This window comes from Megachile rotundata, chromosome 13 (assembly GCF_050947335.1).
Source record: "Megachile rotundata isolate GNS110a chromosome 13, iyMegRotu1, whole genome shotgun sequence".
In the NCBI taxonomy this organism is placed as follows: domain Eukaryota; kingdom Metazoa; phylum Arthropoda; class Insecta; order Hymenoptera; family Megachilidae; genus Megachile; species Megachile rotundata.
The window spans coordinates 5782274-5806719 of record NC_134995.1 but is presented as its reverse complement, the minus strand read 5'-3'; the positions used below and the strand labels follow the sequence as shown (position 1 = coordinate 5806719).

General features: G+C 34.5%; 1 protein-coding gene across 9 annotated transcripts in view; it reads left to right on the top strand.

The window, feature by feature from the left end:
• LOC100879998 (bruno 3) overlaps nucleotides 1-24446 on the top strand; it is a 465868-nt gene that overhangs the window by 419620 nt on the left and 21802 nt on the right. For 6 of the 9 annotated variants that reach the window (XM_076539338.1, XM_076539340.1, XM_076539334.1 and 3 more), the window contains 5 exons: nucleotides 1618-1785; nucleotides 4008-4109; nucleotides 9722-9799; nucleotides 18841-18999; nucleotides 23975-24159. In XM_076539338.1, the coding sequence (XP_076395453.1) occupies nucleotides 1618-1785; nucleotides 4008-4109; nucleotides 9722-9799; nucleotides 18841-18999; nucleotides 23975-24102 (635 nt within the window). In that variant the 3' untranslated portion in view covers nucleotides 24103-24159. The remainder of the gene's footprint in view (nucleotides 1-1617; nucleotides 1786-4007; nucleotides 4110-9721; nucleotides 9800-18840; nucleotides 19000-23974; nucleotides 24160-24446) is intronic. The other 3 variants (XM_076539335.1, XM_076539337.1, XM_076539336.1) reach the window with 3 other exon arrangements.

Sequence of the window (24446 nt, the reverse complement as noted above, 5' to 3'; positions counted from 1 at the left end):
TCCAGTTACGTCAACAATAACAACCGATTCCGAAATCATTTGTCTCTTTGACCCGCAAGAAACCAGCGACGACATTCGATCTGCAGAAAATCACGAAGTATCGAATTGAAAAGCCCCCATACGTCCGCACACGTACACTTTGTCGCGAATAGTTCGGTTTCTATGGCGCGAAACTCTTTCTTTATCTTGGCCCCTTTTATCCTGCCCTTCCGTTTATTTCTCATGGACTTCGCGGCAACGGTATCGTTCAGTCGGTTGCCTTATAACTGGCTCATAAATCAATACAACATTTTCACCGAGCGTGACTCGGGCGAAAGATATTGCCGGTACTGTGAAACTTTATCGAAGGTTTTCCGAACGAGAAAAACAGAGAAGCAAAGCGGTACCGTTTCCACCAGCTCTCCTTTGCTCTCTTTTCTTTTCCCGGCTCCTGTGGGTTCGCAATACGAGCGAAATAGTACAGACAAGTAAAAGTAAGCACAGAAATCGGCTCACCGCAAGCGTTCTTCTATACGTCGATAGGTAATACCGTTTGATAGGGAAATAATATTTTATTTCCTCCCACTTCCGGTCCCACAGATTACTTTCATTCTTGAGGCGCCATCTTGCCTCCGTGGATCATCGCGCTCGTAAAATTCGTTTTGACAGTTTTTAAAACCAGTTGTGTACAATTGTTTTTGATTTGATAGTAATTTATTAGTTAGGCTGCAAATATTGTAATGTACAAAATATTTTTATTATTGAGTGTATATATTGATACAAAGAATTTCTATTATTGAGTGTATATATTGATACAAAGAATTTTTATTATTGAGTGTATATATTGATACAATATAATTTTTTAAGTGAGGCTAAAGTAAAAATATAAATAAATAAAAGATGTAACTTGCTTATATAATTATTTTTTATTTCTAACGAAGCTTAAAACATTTTTGACGAAAGCTTGAAATAAAAAATGAGATTCGACATTTTGGAAAGTAGCGTCAACATTTTGTCAGTATTAAAAAATGCAGGGACTTCAATTCTTATTTAGTAACCAGACAAAAATGAAATGATATAATTTTTTACTACTTCATGTTAAAATTTTAGATGAATATTTTTTTAACATTCAGTTTGTATAATAGTAAGAATACCATTTTTTTACTTTAGAAATGTAACCAGTTTAATGTGTATGTCAATAGAGTTGACAATTAAATAGTAAATCAGTAGGATGGTTAAGTTAAATAAAAATAGCAGCAGAAAGATTAAATAAAAGCCCCAAGCTAATTGAACAGATAGTCCCATTGATCGTTCAAAATCTGGTAATCGTCCTTAGAGTCGATACACTTAGAAACCGGACGATTATACGTCGTCAGCCCTGCGACTAACATTTCAGCAATCCGCAGATCATATGATCCCTCAATCGGTGGCGCGAGGTATACGGATCATTCGCAAACGGGTTCTAACGTCCTGCCAATTATACCGTATATACCGTAAATATATAGGGCAAATTGGTTGACAGGATGTACAGAGGGCAACTATCTGAGCGTAAGCATTCCCGATCCGATACCTTGCGCCGTGGGGGTGACTGAGGTCAGTGTTGTAAGAGCAAGAGGGTAACCGGTGTGTACTGATCAGGTTTGCTCGTAGGTACCGGTACAGGGCAGCCGGTTAACGGTGCGATACCGTCGTTACCGTCGCCAACGATGCCCAATTTCAACATGGCTGCACAAACACCGAACGGTCAACCAACAGGTTCGGATCCCGGCGTCTACACCAACGGGATACCTCAGACCTATGCAGGACGTGAGTATCAACTCAGGCGCAGTGTGCCGCCCCTGCGCAATGCTCGGCCAATCGACGCCGGACTTTATTATTCTGCGTTTCCGACCAGGAACAAGTAACCTCGCCCCGAAACCTGTACGATACAGGATTTTTTTAATGAACGCGAGAACAAAGCACGGATATATGGAAAATTATTTGTTCGTGTAACGGTTTTCGAAAGGAATTGTCTAATGTGGAGAATGAGGGATGATTTTGGGAGTTTTGAACGGCCTAAATGATTTTCGGGAAGAACTGTCGGTATTGCAGGGAATTTTGTATGTGGATCAGTTATCTACCTTTTTTGTAAAATTGAGGATCGATTTCTAACGGGTGGAGTTGCAAGTGAAAGACCGATTTAAGCGGTTTGTAGTTTTGGTAGATTTTTGAATGTAGTTGAATTAATTTATTTGAGTTGGACTAGATTAATTAGATTAATTTTGGTTGGATACTATTGGAAAATGAAATTTGCTAGTTTTAGTTGGAGTAGGTGGTAAAATCAAAGAAGTATACAATTCACTTCTGCAAATTACTAAAATTAAATATTTTGAGACTTGACAGAGGAACACACTTTCTAATACTTTATTTAATATTATATATTTATAACATCGAAGTTAGTGCAGTTATGTAATTGTCTGTTTCTCATTTAACGGGATATTCACCTAACCTAATTTGCTGTTTAGATGAGGTTACTTTCATTTGAAATAAAAAATGAAAACTCATTTGAAATAATTGCAAATTATGAATTAATTTAATTTGAAATAACTGAAAAATAAATGTACAGATTCAAGTTTGAATACTAAATAACTAACCAAACTTAATTTAGCACTTAGGTTAAGTTAGTTTTACGTTAGTAAAGTTAGGTTAGTTGCTTTAACTTCATTTGATAACTCCGAAGCAAAATGTGTCAGTTCAGGTTTGAATAAATAGTAAACATAAATTCACAATTTAATGACTTCTACGAATTACTACAACAATTAGATTGCATAAGCAAACAATCAGAACATCAAGGTTAATTTTCAATGATTTTGAATTTGCATTGTGTAGCTGGCTATCGGAATATTAATATATTCAAATGTATCGTTTAATTTAATCAATTAAACTATTAGGTTATATTATCATTTAATTTTACAGGTATCTAAGTTCATCGGTATATTGTTCAATATAAATATTTAGGTGTTTTCATTTAAATAATCCACTCTGTATAAATTGCATACAGTAACTCAATGTTTTAGTATAAACCTAAACTGAAATAATTAATTCTGTTTGTTATTTCTGTCGAATTTCATCTTTTATGCTAATGTACCTCACAAATACCACTATACATCATTATGCTTGACGTTATATTTCAGATATTTAAAAGAGAATTATCAGTATTATGTTTACAGCACAATTACACAAACCGAGACATCTAATACAATATGTAAAAATATATAATATGAATATTGTATCTCCTGTTATGCGAGTTTGATCGTAACGTAAACATGCAACATAACTTATTAAGCCATACGAAACTAAGAAATGAAGGAAATAGACTGAAAGAAATTTGTTGAGCCATCGATTTTGATAAATATTTCTTTTATGAATGTATAACAGTCTTAAAAGTACCCAAATTTGAGCGTTTTTGTTAATACTATTTAGAAAAATATTTAACGTTTATTTGTATGAATTCTGCAATTCTTGGATAGTTGTATTAGCGAAAGTAATATTATTACTATAAGTGGTATTATTATTATTATGATAAATGGTGGAATTTAAAATTGACTCAATGCTTTATATATTCAGAAAAAAGAAGAATATATAAATAATAACGAAAAGAAAATTAATTGCAAAGAAAAAATCGAATTTCAAAAATTTACAAATCTACCGCTCCTGCAGTCACAGCTAATGCGATATTCAGTAATAATTTGTCACAATTATAGAATTAAATATTAATAACAATATTGACAAAAACAGCCGAATAGTTCATCTTATTCTTGTTCTACATTTAACAGAATTTTCACAAAAATACATGACGTCTCTCAAACGCAAAATTGAAATAAAAAACGTAGATGAACGCATTTGATATTCCTGCTTAATCTCGCGTTAGGTCTTTAACTATGAATACATCGAAGAATATGGTATACAATATCGATTGGTCAGTTATTGCGACAGGGGCCCTAGATGTAGGTCCGTTCCCGATAAGAGCTGAGCTTACTGAAGTGTAGATGCCCTCCATCTGTCCATTCCAGCACAAGGGCTGGCCAATGGGGATGCGGCAATCCAGCATGCCGCCGCGTATTCTGGAATTCAACCCTTCGCCGGTGTCGGTAAGTTTTACATTTCTCTTTTTTTCCTCCCCATTTACTTGTTCGCCCTCGTCTTATCGGGGATTCCGTCAAGTCATCGCAGTTTTCACGGAACGCGATTCGTACGAGGCTGGCCTCGAAAGAGCGATCCAAATCGGATTCTGTAATGAGTTTCGGGCCGGAAAATTGAATCAGAATTATTGCGTCGCTATTCCATCAAGATATTATCGGAAATTGTTATCGCGTACACTGAATTTGCTTACCTTTCGATCATCCACGTTTTCGATTCCCCGCGAGTACCCAGGCTATTTCGACGATGCAATAGAATGGTTATTCGATCGTGCCATGGAAAGCTCATGGAATGGTGATGTACTCTTTTAAAGCTCAGGTGGACATTTTACAAATTGTCGTCGAAAGATGACTTCTTTTAACGATTACCGAGGAGAGATTTTAATATGCTTTTATCCGAGCACTCGAGCACTTAACTCTGAAAAAAGGATATACGAAAATTCGCTGATCGCGTTTCTGGCTGTTGCATGCAACTATCGCATGTGTACATTTATATACGTATATAAATGTATATAAATCTAATGCACACGTGTACACACATGTATACACACGAAGGATATCACCATAGATATTTTATATATATATAGATTTGTCGCGTCGACGTTTATATGCTTCTGGTGTGCTGCTACAGTGTACTTTCGATGTTCCTTTCGATATACGTCGTGTACATTGTAACTTTTTAACGTGCATGTTCACCGATGTACGCAAACAGCAGACATGGGCCTCGATCGATGTTACATCAAAGTGCTACGCAGAAATTATAATCCAATAAACGGCATCGAAACGGACGATCCCGTTTCAGAGATAATCAACGTGTGCCCGACGTAACTATACTATACTTGGACTCGTTTCGCTCGCCGTTAGCAATTAACGCACGGGGTTCGAAGAATTCTCTGTCGCCAACGGTTAAATTAATAACGGGGCCGTTCGAACCGAGTTTCATAACAAGTCTCATTGCCGTGTTTCATTATCGGTTGCAAAAGCATCGAACCGTGAGGAACAGTGCCCGGAATAATTATTATTTTCTCGTGTCTACATGCTCTGCGCCGTTTGTCTTCTACGTCTATTCTTCTGCTGACGGAAATCTTTGTGACGTCAATAGCTAATGTGGAGTTTCTAGGGAAAATGGCAAGCATGGAAAGTTAGTCGTTGATATTTAGGGATTGTTAGAGATTTAGAGTGGGTTAGTTTGTGGACAGGATTTGGAGATCTGATTTGGGCATGTGGGTTTAGCAATTTGAGGACTTAGGAATTTGTGGATTTAGCGATATGGAGCTGCAAGTTTGGGGATATAGGTGTTTGAGGACATTCAGATTTATGGATTTAGAAATTTGAAGAATTAGCAATTTGAGGACTTAGGAATTTGGGGATTTAGTGATATGGAACTGCAAGTTTGGGGATATAGGTGTTTGAGGATCTTAAGATTTGTGGATTCAGAAATTTGAAGGATTAGACATTTGTGGATCTTAGGACCCCAACTCAAGTTTGGGGATATAGGTATTTCAGAACCTTCAGATTTGTAGATTCAGAAATTTGGAGGATCAGAAATTTGTGTACCTCTTTATTTAGGAATCTGAGTGGTAATGTAAATTCACCAATTTGAGGACAGGAATTTGTGGATTCAAAAATGTGAAGACTTCATTTATAGACCTCGGTATTTAGATATGTGAAGATTTTACAATGTGGACTTAACAATCAGGTCTTAGAACCTTGTAGATTTAGTGTTATGGGACTTGAAATTTAGAGATATAGGTATTTGTAGACCTTGATCAATTTTCTTACTTAAAAATTTAGAAATTTGAAAATTACTATACATATAAATTTTCTTATTTAACCCCTTACACTATTTTGACGAGTCTGACTTGTGACGCACTCATACTTCAGCTGTGACCAATTTTACTCAAATTTTGAATACATTTCAATTTGGAGTTCAAGTCAAACTATAATTTGCATAGTCAACGACTGCGTGATACCAAACTGACATAACATTTCAACTTTCTGTGTCTGTTTTAATGTTACAGTTGCAATTAGTTCTGACTGACGCACTTGACAAAAAAAAAAATAGTGCAAGAGGTTAAAAATGTAGAAATTGGAAATGACTATATATGAAGGTTAGGTCAGGCTAGGTTAATGTTATAGCTGCAGTTAGCCAGTTCTGACTGACACACTTGACAAAAAATCATAGTGCAAGAGGTTAGAAATGTAGAAATTTGAAAATGACTATATATGAAGGTTAGGTTAGGTTAGGTTAATTTTATAGCTGTAATTAGTCAGTTCTGACTGACGCACTTGAAAAAAAATCATAGTGCAAGAGGTTAAAAATGTAGAAATTCGAAAATGACTATATATGAAGGTTAGAATTAAAATATATGAAAAGTTTGAAAATCTAAAAATGTAATAGATTTAAAATCATTCAAACACAAAAAAAATTAAAAAACCTGCTAAAAATTCTCTACCTTAACATTCGATCAGAAAAGTAAAAGCAAGCGTTATAAGGCTCTTTTACATTTGTAATTTCTACTTGAAAAAGGAAGGCAGCCGAGTGTACATACGCGCTAGAACGCAGTGATATTCCATGTTTGGCGAAGTCTCGAAAATGGGATATTCCTTTTTCTGTGTATTTTCGTGCAGTGTACACAGAGCGTGGAAATCAGCGAGTGGGAAAAAAAGAGCTATCCGAAATATCGCGTGTCTTTCTATCCGGATGGTAACCGATGTATGATGGTGTATTTATTTCATATGGCAAACGTCGGGTCATCACGTTGCAGCGAAACCTCCGGTAACGTCAATCGGAATATATTAAAGCGATGTTTGCACGGAAATAATTAATTTCCAAGCGAAAATTCAGCTCCTCTGATCTGAGAGCGAATGGTCGAACCCCTTCATCCCCCAATAATCGCTCTACTCCACGTTTATCCGTCACAAACAAATATCAATCGCGCGGGTTTTAAATATTTGCCAAGGTATAATTAATGCCGCTATAATTGCTTTTCACTGATATTAGTGCCGTAAAGCGTTCGTTTATTCGATGAAATCTATCGTTTGTTGATCATATGCGAAATATTTCGAAAATCTCACAATGTTCTTTTATTTCAAAGGTTTAGAGTCAAAACTCGAAAAATTCACTTCTTCTGTTCATAACAGAGGATCGTGTCTTTCCACTACGAAAATATTATTCAGAAAAATAGTTCATATATTTAAAAATTTTTAAGAACGCTAAAAAATTACTAACAATAAGTCAGTGAAAAAAATGTATGTATACTTTTGTCACGATAGAGAATCACGGTAAAAAGTTTGCATATCATCCCTTATTTTTCTACTTCGTTTTAAAAATAATTAATAAAACTAGTATTCTAAAAATGATTAGTGGTCGAACCTCCATCTAATATTGCAAAAAATACGTTATATCCAGCAATATTCTCGTTTCGACGTCCATCTTGCGTGAGCGCAATTTTGCAATGATGGCGGTGCGTATCTAGTTCATAATGAGACGAAATACAGCACTTTGAAGCGATATCGTGTGTCGGTTAATGTTGGTAATACCTGGATAGAGGCGTTACTGAAGTACAAAAGTATCGTGTTAAAAGTCACGGAACGATGAGAACGTTGAGAGTCGAATATCCTTGACGAGTAAAACGGCTCAACGAATGCAGATACAGGGTCCAGAGAAGAAAGATCTCGTCCGGTTTTCGTTTGCTTTTGAACTTGCTTGTTGGCCAAAACCGCTTCTCATTAACGGCCCTGGCTTGAAAAAGCACTGTATTCAAGGAAACTCGTATCGTTGAGCAAACACCATTCCATTTCTTCTTTTTCTCTTTGTTCTTTTTAATTCAACTGCAAGTATCGCGATGTTTTTAATGCCGCTCTCGTTGGTTTTTATTGTGGCGACAAAGAATAGTAACAAGGGCTGTTAACCAAGTGTGCTCGTGCGATTATGATGAAATATTCGATGCTTTTTTTTACACAGATCAAAATTTATATTAAACACAAATGAGTAGTCAATTTTTTCTATTTGAAAATTTACAATTTCTATATTGTTAAATTCCTAAATTTCTAAATTTGGATATTTTGTTTTACCATTTCTTTGAATTTTGTCAGCTAAGATTGTAAATTTGAAAGTTTTCAATGTTAAGTATCTACAAATATCGTGTTTAGGTTTCATCAAAATCGACGAACATTTGATTAACACTGCTTGTACTTCATTTCGAACTAAATTATGATCATCGTAATCAGTACAAGATTTCTGTTGAAGACATTTGGGATCGTTCGTTTGGTGTCAAGTTTTCAAAAAATATACAATTGTCCAAAGTTATGTAACAATAAATGACTTGTATACGATACTGTATACAGAATGTGTCATACAATTGCCATAAATTATATTCCAATTTTGATAAAAAACGAAAAACTAACAAGAGAAATGTTAAATAAACCTCTATTTTTCTATGACTTCACTTATGCAGTAATTTATACAAAAAATGCAATTGCTTTTTATTTAAGTGGAACTTCATCTTTTCACCCGTATCAATTTACCAAAACATTCTATGTAAAATACTATTTACAATATTATTTGCAATCTTTACTTTAGGACAGTTCTTAAATATTTTATTAAAAATAAAATTTAAAAAATTAATTTTCAAGTTTTCAACTATTCAAGTTTTCTATGTCTGATGTTATCGTTGATGTGAACAGTAATGATATATAAAAATATTGTATAAAATAGAAATTAGATTATTTTATTTTGAATGAGGTTAAATTACTAGAAAATATACAAAAATGATAGCTAATACTTTATTTAATAAGAAGATTTGTTGAGTCAGTAAGACACAGATCAATAAGATTTAATTAATCATCAAGATTCTATTTTTAAAAGAATACTTAAAAAGATTCTTAAAGTAATTGATCTTGGGCCTGCTTATATGCACTATGCGCAGTAATAAATTGAATGAGGGTTGGATCTGCGCAGATTAGTAAACGCATGCGCAGATCGTACCAAGACTGTTCGTGCGCAGATTGTACTGACGCCACGCATGCGCAGACACATTGATACGCCTATACGAAATTATGCGAATTCAACAGACAAAAATGTGCAAATACATACCCAAAAATCATAATATTACTAATGCACATTATATGAAAATATCATGAGATATTTGATAAATTAAAATTCTTACCATATGAAAAACAAATTATTTGAACTTTTTTAACTTTTTTAAAATATGAAATATCTATCGAAATCTTTTGAACTTTACACGCCTTTTTTACAGAGAATTGACACGAGAAAAATAAGAGATGTAATTTAAAAAAGATACTTCTACATTTTTCAATCAATGTTCGTACAAAGAAAGTAAACTTGTAGAAAAATTGTATGGCACAATTCCTCAATTTATTATCGAATACAAGACCTATTCTAATTGCGTAACGCCCATATTTGTCACGTAAGAACACACTGACGGCCATGAGAAGTTTTATTTAACGAAGACGAGATAGAAACAATAATACCAGCATGCATTTCGTGTTTAGATGTGGACACATCATGATGTATCTGTTATTTGTTATTGTCGCAGCTTATCCCGCCGTCTACGGCCAGTTTCCTCAAGCTATTCCTCAGCCGATGACCGCCGTGGCACCCACGCAAAGGGAAGGTAAGTACAAAACACTCATCAACGTCTAACTGTTGACTGTAAACACGAACGATTGTAGTCCCGAGATTGTAGATCCAAGTCCTTCTACGTCCAGACACGAGTTTATCCCTCGTCGTTGCGTCGCAAGTTATTCGACCGATCACAGATTTTCGTGCGCTGCGTGGAAAACTCGTTAACTACACGAAAAATGGCCGCTGCGATACAAAATGGCACGATCAGAAACGGGCAAAGAGATAAAAAAAGAGTACAAATACGCTACAGTTCTTTCCGTTATCACCACTCAACACACACGACGAATCTCTTTTGATTCCACCACGTACGGTTGCAGTCTTTTTTAGTTTAATCATGCCGGCAAAAGCGAAGGATGACCTACAATCGTTGATGAATTTTCATGTAACTGCGATATTTCGCCTTTCCAATACTGCGAACAATGCCGGGTTTCTTCGTTCCGAAAACGACTTTCTCTCTCGCCTCGTGTTTCGTCCGTTAATTACTGTCCGTGATAACGAAAGAATGAACCCCGAATGTTTCGTATTTGGCAATCCGTGCCCGGTCCTTCGTTTGGCCGTATAATCGCGCTTCGGACTTTTCTCTCGGAAAAGGATCACGATTAATTAAGCTGATTGACTCGAATTGCGAGCACGAGATTAATTGGGATCGACATGAACGCGAGGAACACGGTTGAGAGAACGAATCGTTCGTCAACGTTATCTTTGAAAAGAAGAAGAAAGAGAAATGAAAAAAAATGAGGTTCCCGGGTAGAAGATGGCGAATAAACGGCGAAAAAGGGAGGGCGAGCCGAGCCAGCGCCTAATTGCAATTAACAACTCGCCATTATTAGAATATACGACGCCTAACAATGAGATAATGCAAATAAAACGAAAGTTTTAATTACTTTGCCGCTACGCCTGCCGGCGATCCGTTGTTACATCGTAGGATAATAGGAAGTTTACCGCGACAGCGTTCCTCCTTCCTGTTCCGAGTTCCATCAACTCTCTTGCTCGCTCTCCTTTATTGCCGCTTTTCCGTCCTCTTTCGACGAACGCACAATATTTCGCCGATACGCATACGCTTCGGTTAATATATTCACGTTTTTTGATAGAACAAGCAAATCACAAGTATTCTAAAAGAAAACTATTTTATATGTGTATCAATTTATGAACATTTGAATATGGGTAAATTATAATAATCAAATTATAAGGAAAAATAATCAATCAAATTACTAAATTTGTAAAAGCATCCAAAACTTTGTCATTTTAGTCCCTCACTTAATTAACAATTTCTTACATTTTACACATTTTCAAATATACAAAATGACTACACATATAAAACATCTGTATTCTTTCTGAATAACCTTGAGTATTAGCAAACAATTATCTAATAATATTTATATCGCTTTCAAACATTTTACATATGTAAGCACAGGTTAACTATATTATATCATTTTCTCCTTTTCAAATATTGGAGGTAAAATTTTTCTTTTCGAAATCTCATAAAAATTCACTTATTATAATATATATTTAATCAGTCATTCTGTAAATACTTCATATATTCAAGATTTTATTCAATTTAGGTCTGTTTTGAATTCTCTTTCAGATTTAAATACAACTTCTATAATGTTTAATATACATAATATGCTCTTTAGGAATATTTATACTTAACGATGGAATAAGGTACTGAATTATTGAAACAGTTATTAAATTCATATTTTATAATGAAATATTTCTAAATATATATTGGAATTTCTATAAAATATATGTGTGACAAAATTTTAACATTATTTTCTGAAACTATTTTGAAATTATTTTCCATAAAATTGATTTATGCAAAAACAAATCATTACTTATTGATACTATGAGTCACCAATAAAATAAGATATCAATGTTACCAATAACATTCGCATTATTTCAGTTATTCGCGTGTGATTTATTTTATTATCAAGCTTGTCGTTCACTCATAAACAATAAACGAAGAGACCAAAGTAACTACGATTTATAAAAAAAATAACTAAATGTCATCTACTGATAAAATAAAAAAAAAGAGTTTCCGAAAAGAGAAATTTACTCTCCATAAAATTTCATGAACCATCGTACATCTTTCTACCTCTCTTCTAAAAATAGTTTACTTGATAACAACGACGCAAAACTATAAAAATTTGTAGGTAACAGAAAAAAGTGCGTGTCACTCCATTAAAACCGATTACATATGTCAATACATATATCATTTAAGAGAAGAACTACGAAGACGACGCGACGGCACAACCAGAAGAAGTAGTATAATTTATTCCGCCATCACTGCACGACATCGTTAGATATCAGTTTCATATTTATTATACTGCCGCTTCGTTTAACATTCTTGCTTCTTTGATCTGTCCTTAATGTTTTATCCGTTTTACTCTTGATCGATCGTTGTGCAACGACATTTCAACCACGGAAGTCTACGTTCTTGATGGATTACTTCAGTGTGTCATCGTTGTATTCAGTGTCACTTTCTTTGGCTGTGTTCGGTGTTGCTCTATCGACGACGTTGATCATCGCTTATATGCGATCAACTTATGTCGACATCGTATAGAGTGTCCATTTAGCATAAACAATAGATATAACTTTGTTCGTGATCGATATGTTTTTGTTTGACCAGTGCTGACACCTGTAGGGGAAACCGGGACAAAATGGTGAGGCAAAGGGTGTTCAAAATTGTTATTTTGTATTTACGTGTTATATGTAGTATCGTGTATTTTGATGTGTGACGAAATATGGAGTTATTGAAAATTACTTAAACCTGAATTTTCAAAGTTGTTTATTTTTTAAAGACTTGTACAGTTTATTTCAAATTATCAAATTCTATTCAAATTATTTTATTTCAATAAAATAACTTAATAAAATTTAATTAATTTATTTCAAAAATAAATCATTTCATTTTAACGTTATATAATTGGTTCACTTTGATCTCAAGCAATATACGATTCTTTCACTTTGATTTGAAACCCTGTATAATTATTTCACTTTGATTTGATTCCCCCATGGGTAGCATAGTTTTGTTAAGTTCAAAGTATCAAACACATGAAAAAATATTATCGATTACAAGATAAAGATTTTATTTAGAATATGGTGATGCTGTGTAAGAAATATTTGTCTGTATGTAGAAGGTGATGATGTTGGTGGAATTATAGTGTATAGAGTATTCAAAACTTGAATTGTATTTGGAGCATTTAAGTGAAGACTATCAACCATTCTACATACACGTTCGAAAGCTCGAATCACTCGGATAAAAAAGAATAAATAAAATGGTGAATTATGCAAGAACGAAGACGGTTTCGACTTCGATGACCTTGAAATATCCTGTCAAGGTCATTGTCCTGTACAACTTTTTTCTGTTGGACTATTTTAAAAAAGTTCGTTCAAAACTATATAAACAGCCATATAAACAGTTATATCTTTTTTAATTTATAAATAAATAAATATCTCGTTTAATTTACAAAATTGTAAATAAAATAATCTGATATTTACTATTTACTTAATATTTGATTTTTCTTTTTCGTTTTTCATGCTAGGTGCTACTTTTTTATATCGTATGATGTGATGGGTTGTTTTAAGATATGACAACCATTTTGTCTAGCACTCTTTTTGCGTATTTATTTATTTTTATACATACAGTGTTAAAATCATCAGAGCATCTTTTTTGTTACGTTTTGTTAAGTTGTTCAAAAAAGGTGACCTTGACAGAATATTTCAAGAAATCCGTTATTTTGCATAAAGCACCATAAGAGGTAAAAAGATGACAAGAGCAGCGAGAAGAATCAGTTTCGACAGATTTCTATCTTAACATTTTAGCCGGGTCGTTGATAATTCTCCGTCAGACTCGTGGAAAGTGTTGCTTTCATTAAATTCGCATGCACGTCCCGCTCGTGGGCCAATTAGAGAGTCGAAAACCAATTTCAGGATCAACGATCGCACGGCACGACGACGCGGTTGAATTTATGGCTCGTTCTTCGTGATTCCGGCGTCCACCGCAATTCCTTCTCCATTCTCCCCCTCGTCGGAAACCGGAAACCGTCGACACCGGCTCTAATTTGGGTTTCACGTGACAACTACGATCGAGTTATTACCGAGACGTAGTCGGTGCTCACGAAAGAAAGAACATTTGTCATTCTTTGTAGCCAACCATGGGACACGTTTTGTTACGCGTTAAAAGCGACACGTTTGTTTCTCGTTGCCTTAAAAAACTTCGACAAAAGAGCCCCGAAATGAAACACGTTACGCTGCTCGAACCGGCCATAAAAGGAGATGTTATCGCGCTTCGCTGTTTAAATCTACATCGGATCATTTTTATGAGAAATGAGATAATAGCACAAATATTTTATTGAAAGAAACTTTAATAAATATCAGGGAACGCCACGTTTTTTGGGGAGAACCTATAAAATAAAAGAAGTTGAGGAAGTCACGTGTCTATAAATCCTATGGTTCTGCAATTGAAATAAACATCTGGACTTTTACAAGGTTAAAGAAAATTTACAACTTGATTATTTTTAAAAATATTCAATTTCTTTGAAATAAATCTGACAATTTTTAAACGGTCTTGATTTTCCCGCCTTTTTTGAAGTCGGAAATGAAAACTAAAAATTTATATTCTCTGAGACTTTTTTACACCCGTTACATCGTAATGGAACTAAAAAACATTCTGTTTGTTTTCGTTAAGAATTCGAGACAGTTTTTTGAAGTGGTTTGTTGTGGAAGTAATGGGAGCTGCTTTTCAGCTACATCTGTAACGGATATTAAGAATTTACGGAATATTCAATACGTGAATGTTTGATTTTATGTCTCTGTATGAGTTGGTTACAGATTTTGTTGCTTTCGTGTATAAAGGAAATGAAAAATTTACGGAGTACTCTGTTAATGCTCCACTTGGTTTTTATACAGGTATACGAAGTTTCGGAAAAACTATTCTTTAAAAATGAAAAATTAGGTTTTTAATTATCATTATTATTTTTTGAGGTACAACTTGGACAAATAATTGAAATCATTACAGTTCTTTTAGAATTAAAATTCGCAGATAACCTAAAAGCATAACATAATAGAAATGCGGTTAATGAAGTATTCGAATAATGGTAAATTACTAAACGTTGCTGTAGAAAGTCAACTTTTAAATTATAAAACAGTTTTAATAATTTATAATAGAACAGTCTCATTGTCGGGTTATAAAAGAGGATATAATCTCATTCAGAATTCATTTTTGAAAGTATATACAGGTTAGAAAAAATACTTCAAAAAAGAAATTGTTTTATTTCATTTTTTTATTTTCTACTTTTGCATGAAATATTTCTTTAGATATATTTTGTCTTATTACAAGCTCGGGTACAAAATGTTACTTCAAAATTAATTAATTAATTAATTACTACATGTACACTAGGGTGAAGCGTAGACTTCTTTGACTGAATGAATGATTGTATGAGGAATAGTCTTTAGCAGTTGTTTTCAATTTAAAAAAAATTAAATATGTAAGTTAGAAAGTCAGTAAATTACTAAATTTAATCATTTGAAAATTGATGAATTTCCACACTTGTAAATGAGTAAATTTCTAAATTGCTGAAGTTCTATATTAAAAAATTAAAAACTGTTCAATATTTTAAATGTCTTGGATAAAAATTTAAAAATCTGTAAGATTATCGGCAGAATTAATTTTATTCATTAAGCAAATGGCTACCCATTGCACTATTTTTTTCAGAGAAGTCTAACTTCTCCTCAATACAACTAAAACAAACCTCAGAATCAGTTCCAACTGTTTCAATAAAAAAACCAACTTTGAAACTATTTTCGGCAAAAAATATTTCAGTAAAAACTTTGGATAAAGTGAGTCTCGTTTCTGCACAAACTGTATACATTTAAATGTACATTTCATGAGTCATTGATCCCTCGCTAGTGGTGGAACGTAACTTTAACGATCCCGAAGTTTCCATCAAAGTGTCGTAAAGATGAATCTCACTATCAATTGTAAAACTCGGGTTAATCGACGATCGTTTCGGGAGTGTAGGTAAAATCGACCAGGGGGCCACAAAATGAACGGGATCCCGTAATCGTTCGCGGAACTGGAAACGGACAATTACCCTCTTTGCGGTAATTCGACAAGGCGACGGACGTTCGCTCGCGAAGGCGAAGAAATGACAGAGGGTTGAATCTCGTCGAAAGAACGAGCCGCGATGAGTAGCATCTTAAAAGTTGAGTGGCAGCCATCTCATTACTTAAATGCGTCCGTTATTCGGGAAGCGTTGGCCAAGAGAACAGAAGTTTCCACGGTTATAATCGTCGCTAATTGACGTCGGAGTTATAAAGTTCAGTGAAATTAGCTAAATCCTTATTTGGACTCTCGTTATCCAGACCCCTGGCTTTGCTTCTTCCGTAGACTTTTCTTAGCCGGCCATATTAATCATCGATGTCTTCCTGTCTCGAAACTTTTCGTTCTGAAGTACAATTGCGTTTTCAGCGTTAATGAATTGTCGCTGTATGCACGCTAGGTAAATATCCGCTCGATACGTGCTCGTTACGAACGCCCCTCGTGCGCGCAACACGTGCGCACTCGTCTTTTCTGTTACTCTTACATCGTTTATCATATGTTCCTTTTGCATTATGTATTGTATTCCTTCTACATTATATTATATATTAATAACGCATTGTGTATTATAATTTAACATAGAATATGCCATATTATTTTTAGACACTTTATTCGTATTAATAATTATTTAAAGGGATAAAATGATATACTGTACAGAATGCAATTGGAACCAAACATTTTTCGTGTCATTTATCGATCATATCAAACTCTATATGTAATAGTCATCTAGTCACCACATGTAAATTATAAACACTCTATAGCACAATCAAACACGAAGAGCAAAAAAATTAAAAAAAATGATATTTGATATTTTAAAACAGTGATCAATCGTTACAAAATTTGAAATCTGATTTCATGATCTTCGTCAAAATATTAGTCAATAATTAAATGACCAAAAATTTTTAATGAAAAGAATGATAATAAAAGTTTAACAATAAACTTAGTATAACAAAAGTTTATTCAGTATAACAAAGATATAAACAGACCAAACGCGTAAAAATAAATGAATCATCCGTTCTCGATGACAACGAGATGAAAATTGATGCAATGTTTGTTAAAAAAGAAGTAACGTGTTTTTAATGAGTTTTCACGCAACGTATCATTCATTTTTATACCGACGCGGCAACAAGATGACGGATTAACATGTCTGACGACGATCTCATGTAAAGTGTCGCACCATCGTAATCAGCATCATCACTACTCTTCACTATACCCTTTCTTTCCATTTGCATTCATTAAAAAAAAAGAAAAACCCTTCACCTCGCTCGTCATTGTGTTGTGAGTCCCAGTGTTGTGTGTTTGTATATTTGAAAGTATAAATACTCAACGTTATTTGAATCGCGAGAAATTTCATTGCCGTAACGGACATCATCGTGACATTCTAATCATTACTCTCTTCGTCGACAACCTTATACCTTGATGATCCAATATCCCTTTTGGTCTTTCTTTGATTCTATTGAAAATTGTGGGGAATTTGATAGATTATATGTATAAAAGCAATATTATATGTACAAGAGACAAGAAGAGCAATAATTTTGCGATGTTATACTAGATTAAGAAAGGAAGCTATAGCTGAAGATTTTAGTCCAAATGTGGAGGTTGGTAATTGAGGAAAATTTTGGAATTTCCAATTTTCCAAACTTCTTAATTTCCAAGTTTCCAATTTGTCAATTTTTCAATTTCTCTATTTCTCAATTTTTCAATTTTTCAATTTTTCAATTTTTCAATTTTTCAATTTCTCAATTTCTCAATTTTTTCATTTTTCAATTTTTCAATTTTTCCATTCTTCAATTCTTCAATTCTTCGGTTCTTCAGTCCTTCAATTCTTCAATTCTTCAATTCTTCAATTCTTCAGTTCTTCAGTTCTTCAGTCCTTCAATTCTTCAATTCCTCAGTTCTTCCGTTTTTCAAATCTTTAGTTCTTTAATTTTTCAATTTTTCAATTTTTTAGTTTTTCAATTTTACAAGTTTACAAATAACTAAATTTTCAACCAACTTGCAATGTTACCATATGATCAAAATACCAAATGATCAAATTACCAACTGACTACGTTCCCATATTACTACATTGCTATATTGCCAAACTACCATGCTACTATATTACTGTACTTTAAAAATGTCAAGTTTTCGAACAATCATACAACTAAATTGTCAAAGTACCAAATTACTGAATTTCCAAACTTTAAAATTAAAATTCGTAAATTAAAAATTACATTGATTAAATAAAAATGAAAGAATATTCGTCTAAAGTTGCTAGTTAATATGCAAGAATTAATTATGTAATCATTAATTATATAATATTGCAAAATTATTTTTTATAGTGTCTCATATACGATATAAAATACAATTACTGTAAGAAGTTTGTACCAAATCAGTGATCTGAAGATCGTTCCATTTATAAGTTCAACAATTCCATATGTTCCTTGTCCACATCCTAAACATCACTAGTCTACTAGGGTCCATTAAAGTACACTAGGGTTCCCATCCACTTCTTATCTCCTCATACTTTCACCAAATCCTTTGTTCCCTTTATATTAATCTCTCCCTCCCTCTCTATCTATTCATTTACATTTCATTTACTCTGAAAGCATTTCATTTCGTATTCCTAACATTATGTTGCTAATCCATTCGAATCATCACGCGACTCATCAAAAGAAACAAAGTCACCATTCACTATCATCCTTTATGATTTCCGTGCGACGAGAGAGAAATCAGATTGTCATTGAGAGACGGTCACGTGTCTTCATCTTCATTCATCAAAAAGCGCATCCAGACGAGAATCGGGAAGAACGTGAAGAGAGAGCAAAGTGTGACTCTCGTATCGCGTCCAAATCATTAATATTGCGAAGAACGAAACTCATCCAGAAACTAACATTCTAACTTGAGTATTATACTTCAAGTTTAGATGTTTAGATGTGCTCTGATTTATATGGTAGGATGCTCTATCTCAGGACCCGAGGGCTGCAACCTGTTCATCTACCACCTGCCTCAGGATTTCGGAGACAGTGATCTAATGCAGATGTTCGTCCCGTTTGGCAACGTCATATCATCCAAGGTTTTCATCGACCGGGCCACCAACCAGAGCAAATGCTTCGGTAAGTGTGTCATTTCCGTGAAACAGTTCGAGCGTGGCCCGGAAGAAACAAACAGGTAGACGACGATGTGATCTACGAAAGGTAGGGCGGACGATGATTTTCACGCCGATCGATTTGCTGACTCGTCAAATCGAAATTACCTGTTATCAAGTTGTCACACTAATTTGTCTATGGATGGTTCCTTCTAGTTCTATTTATTGGTACATCATTGTATTTCAATTTGGATATTATCGGTAATGGCAAGGATCATTGCAAGGAATAATAGCAAAAATGTCTGACCGCAGAATATACGAAATTTGAACTATGATCTACACAATTACGTCAGGCACAAATAGTGTAATTAATAATTTTTGCTACATCTGAATAAAGAAAGTTCAAAGATTCTTCATTCTGAATTGCGATGAAAATGTGAGTCTGGTTTATCAAGTACTGTAGTGTGCGAAAGCTTTTACTGTTCTTTTTATTAACTAGCAGGACAATTGTTGATTAGTATATTTAGTAAATTCTTTTCCAATAGATGAATTAATTGAACAACCGAGAAAAACTGGATTCTATGGTATAAGGAAACCTAACCTCAAATTTGAGAAATTGCTGTTTCTCAAGCTAAAACATCCTTAGCAATAAATTCAATTTAAAAACTGTTAAAATTATCTAAAAAATAGATGAGAATGAGTGTAATAATATCATCTACCGTACATTTATCACAGTTGTTAGATTTTCATCGAATATTTTGAAATGAGTTTTAGAAACTATAACGAGAACATTTGCTAGTGTGTTCTCGTGTGCTTTTTGTAGCCATTGAATGTGCGAGTTTTATTACCGGTAAAAATATATTTGAAAATATGAATTTCCACGTAGTCTGAATTCCGACTGAAATTTAATACTCATTGCGCCGTGCATTTTTATTAGATTTTTTGCAAACATCCGATCGATCAGTACAGCTACAAAAGTTTGTTCTAGCTTTTATAAGCTCACACATTGAAATTCTTCGGTGAATATCAATACTCGTTCGAATGCAGCTCAACTCAAATGAAAGCAGGAGCCTTTTTTGGTCAAGCGAAGGGGACCGAAACAAAAAAGGCTGAAAGAGCTAGCAACGGCTGCTTTGATTAATCGTAACCGGGCTGAATACGCGAATATGGTCGCGGATAATTCGACGAATACGTTCGTTCGTATTTTTCTTAGACTGTTCATTCGTAACAAGCACGATTAATATTTTCCCGTCTGTCGATAACGAATACATGAATCGTTGAAAGAGCGTCGGCCATTATACACATGATGGACTGCGTAAAACAACACACATAACCTCCTTCTTTAACTGCGATCATAAAATTTGCGTGTGTGTAATTTAAATGGTTTCAACGAACGAATAAAGCAGAAATTTCGTCCATTTTGTCCAGGCCATTAATTTTCTTCTACTTGGTAATTACAGTAAAGATATAATTCACTAGTTTTAGGAAGCTTGTAGTATATTATGACTTAGTTTGAATTATACACAAAGGGGTACCAAATTTATTTTATTCTGATTGTTTAAAATACTTTTAGATTAGTTTGCCGGTTTGCGTTGGATTAGGTTATGTTTAAACTGTACTTTATAATTAAGTTTGAGTTAGGTTAGGCTTACTGTAGGTGGCTGCTGATTTATCAGAATTCACAAATTTTTAAGCTTAAATTTGTGCAACCTTGAATTTTATATATTTGCAAATTTTTTAATTCTTGAAATCCTGAAGTTTCTACATTAACAAATTTCTGAGTTACTAAACTTCTGGGTTTGTCAAGTCTACTTCCCAAATTCGAAATTCGGAATTCTTCAAATTTCACGAATTTCTCAAATTCTTAGTTTCCTAAATTCTCAAATTCCCATAGTATTAAATCCCTATATTACGGATCTCTAGATTTTTTAATTCTAAGGTTTTCAAATCTCTAGACATATAGACTCTTAAATCCCTATATCCCTAAGACTGTGAGCTTTCATATTCCTTGATCCACATATCTTTGGATCCTGAAATTCGAAAACTTCCAAATCTCAAGGTTGTCAAATTTTTAGATCCGTAAATTCTTAGATTGCCGAGTTCCTACGTCCCTAAATCTGCAGATACCTACATCCCCAAATCACTAGATATCCAGACACCCATATCTGCAGTTACTCATATCCCTAAATCCCTAAATTTTCTAATCCCTACATTCCCAATCCCCAAATTTGCAAATTTGTTGGTCTCCACATTTCTAACACCCGAATTCCAGATTTCCCAAATTCCAAATCTCCCAAATCCCAAATCTCCCAAATCCCAAATCTCCCAAATCCCAAATCTCCCAAATCCCAAATCTCCCAAATCCCAAATCTCCCAAATCCCAAATCTTCCAAATCCCAAATCTCTCAAATCCCAAATCTCTCAAATCCCAAATCTCTCAAATCCCAAATCTCTCAAATCCCAAATCTCTCAAATCCCAAATCTCTCAAATCCCAAATCTCTCAAATTCCAAATCTTCCAAATCCCAAATCTGCCAAATCCCAAATCTCCCAAATCCCAAATCTCTCAAATCCCAAATCTCCCAAATACCAAATCTCCCAAATTCTAAATCTCCCAAATCCCAAATCCCAAATCTCCCAAATCCCAAATCTCCCAAATCCCAAATCTCCCAAATTCCAAATCTCCCAAATCCCAAATCTCCCAATTTCCGGATTTCTCAAATTTTCAAATTCCCAAAGCCCCAAATCCCCAAATTCCCAATCCCTCAAATCTCCATTCTAAAATTCCAGAATTGCCAATTTTCCAATTTTTCAAAATTCCAATTTTCATCGATAAGTACACTATCAATAATAATTATTTCAACAATACTTAAACGTATTTGTATAACTCTCTTCTAACTTGCTTCCACATTGAATGCAATATCTAGTTAAAAAAAATAAATCTTTAATTCAAAAAATATATACTTAATTTTGTACTAGTTAGTTTACTAGTTAAAAGATTCAATTCAGAAAGAACCAAAAAGATACTAAAAAAATGTAATAAGATTTCAAAAAAAAAATCGGGAATTCAGATATTTCAATAAAGTCGTTACGGAATATCGGGAGAATAAACGAATGCCAATGAAGTTTCTCAAATGTTGTCAACAACATGTCCGACCCTAAAAGGCCAACATGGCGTCTGAACTCTTCAAGCGAATTAAAGGATCGGCTAAAGGAAGCCTCCATAAGAATAGTCGGAAATAAAAGCGATTAAAGAATTGGTTACGATGCTCCCAGAGTTACGACGAAACCGGGAAGTTGAATATCGACACCGGAGGGCATCGGATTATCGCGAAAGGGTACTCACGGGAGTAACCAGTGATTTAGATTAGCTGATTCGCCGGGAGGAATAAAGAGTTTCCTACGGAGGGGCTTTGGTATTATCAAAGTTTTATCGAGAATGAGAAAAAGAGAGAGGGAGAGAGAGATAGAGTGAGAGGGGAAGAGAAGGTGCACGATAACGAAGCTCTTAACAACAGAAGCGCCGCTGAAAGGTCATCAGGGCCCTTCCAGTTTAAGCCAATTTTGACCATTAGCCCCGATCCAATTTTAGTTTTGCCATCATGGCGGCCTACTGCCTGACCAATCGTGGCTCTTCATCGCTCGACGACCACCGCTTTTACCCGGAGTTCGTAAATTACTTTTACTAGGTGACTGAAGAGGCTTTAACCCTTGTCCGATGGAAAAGATTCCTTTTGCCCCCTTTTTTCGGGAAACCTCTCCGTTATTGGATTTTCAGAAAATAACCGCAGTAACTCGATGTAATGCACCCGTTGCTTTTGTTTACGACACGAACTATCGTCGTATTCGTCTTCTTGGAGTTCGTGAGATGACTTCACTTCTGATGTGCGGGATTTGGGGTTTGGGAGATTTGGGATTCGGGAGATTTGGGATTCGGGAGATTTGGGATTCGGGAGATTTGGGATTCGGGAGATTTGGGATTCGGAAGATTTGGGATTCGGGAGATTTGGGATTCGGGAGATTTGGGATTCGGGAGATTTGGGATTCGGGGGATTTGGGATTCGGAAGATTTGGGATTTGGGAAATTGGGAAATTGGGAAATTGGAAACTTGGAAACTTGGCAACTTGGGCACTTGGGAACTTGGGAACTTGGAAACTTGAGGATTTGGAAACTTGGCAACTTTGGAACTTAGCAATTTCTGAACTTGAGAACCTGGGAACTTGGGAACCTGGGAACTTGGGAACCTGGGAACTTGGGAACCTGGGAACTTGGGAACCTGGGAACTTGAGAACTTGGGAACTTGGAAGCTTGGGAACTTGGAAGCTTGGGAAATTGGGAGCTTGGGAAATTGGAAAATTGGGAACTTGGGAACTTGGGAACTTGGGAACTTGGAAACTTGGGAACTTGGGAAATTGGAAGCTTGGGAAATTGGAAAATTGGGAACTTGGGAACTTGGGAACTTGGGAACGTGGGAACTTGGGAACTTGGGGACTTGGGAAATTGGAAGCTTGGGAAATTGGAAAATAGGGAAATTGGGAACTTGGAAAATAGGGAAATTGGGAACTTGGAAAATGTGAAGATACAAAAATTTCAGGATTGTAAAATTTGCAACAGATTACAAAAACTTGACGAATTGATAACTCAAAAATTTTAAAGTTAAAAAATGAAAAATATTTTTCCAAATTTAAGAACCTTGAAATTAAAAAAATTTGCCTCATCGCAATAAAACAAAACCTTGCAATAGATCATAAGTACCATATTTAAAAATTCGATACAATTATGTACCAATACGCAATTCTTGATACACATATTGGTTTTCCCCGCAATTCCCAAAGAAGTATCTAATCAAAAGCTGCAATGGAAGCTGTCAAGCTGTTTTTCGAAAAACCGATATGTATACTTCTAGAAATGTATAACTAATGCCGTTCTATACGAAACACTAACAAAATGGAGAAAAATCCTTCCTGTCACTGACCAACAGTTTCATCATTCGATTCTTTCAGGTTTCGTATCGTTCGATAATCCTGCAAGCGCGCATGCAGCGATTCAAGCGATGAATGGCTTCCAGATAGGGATGAAGCGTTTAAAAGTCCAGTTGAAGAGGCCCAAGGACACAAACCGGCCATACTAACCAAAGTCCTAGCTTAGAGAAACTGGACGATACGCACCCTACATCATAACCTACAGAGTACGTATTAAAACACTATTAAAACACTATTCTATAACACATACAACTAAAACTATGAAGGTGTCAAACTTTATTTCAAATTACGAAATTTGTTTCTTTTTTAAATCATTATTAATTTTCATCAGGATACAGTATTCCAAAATTCCAATAGTGAGGATATTAATTATTTTATCATTTGTTTTTCAATATTTTTAATTAATTTTTAATTTTGAAATAACTGTCTGTTGGTAGATATAGTGTTTTTTATTTGTATTTCAAAATTAACTGATATTGCCTCATAGTATAGT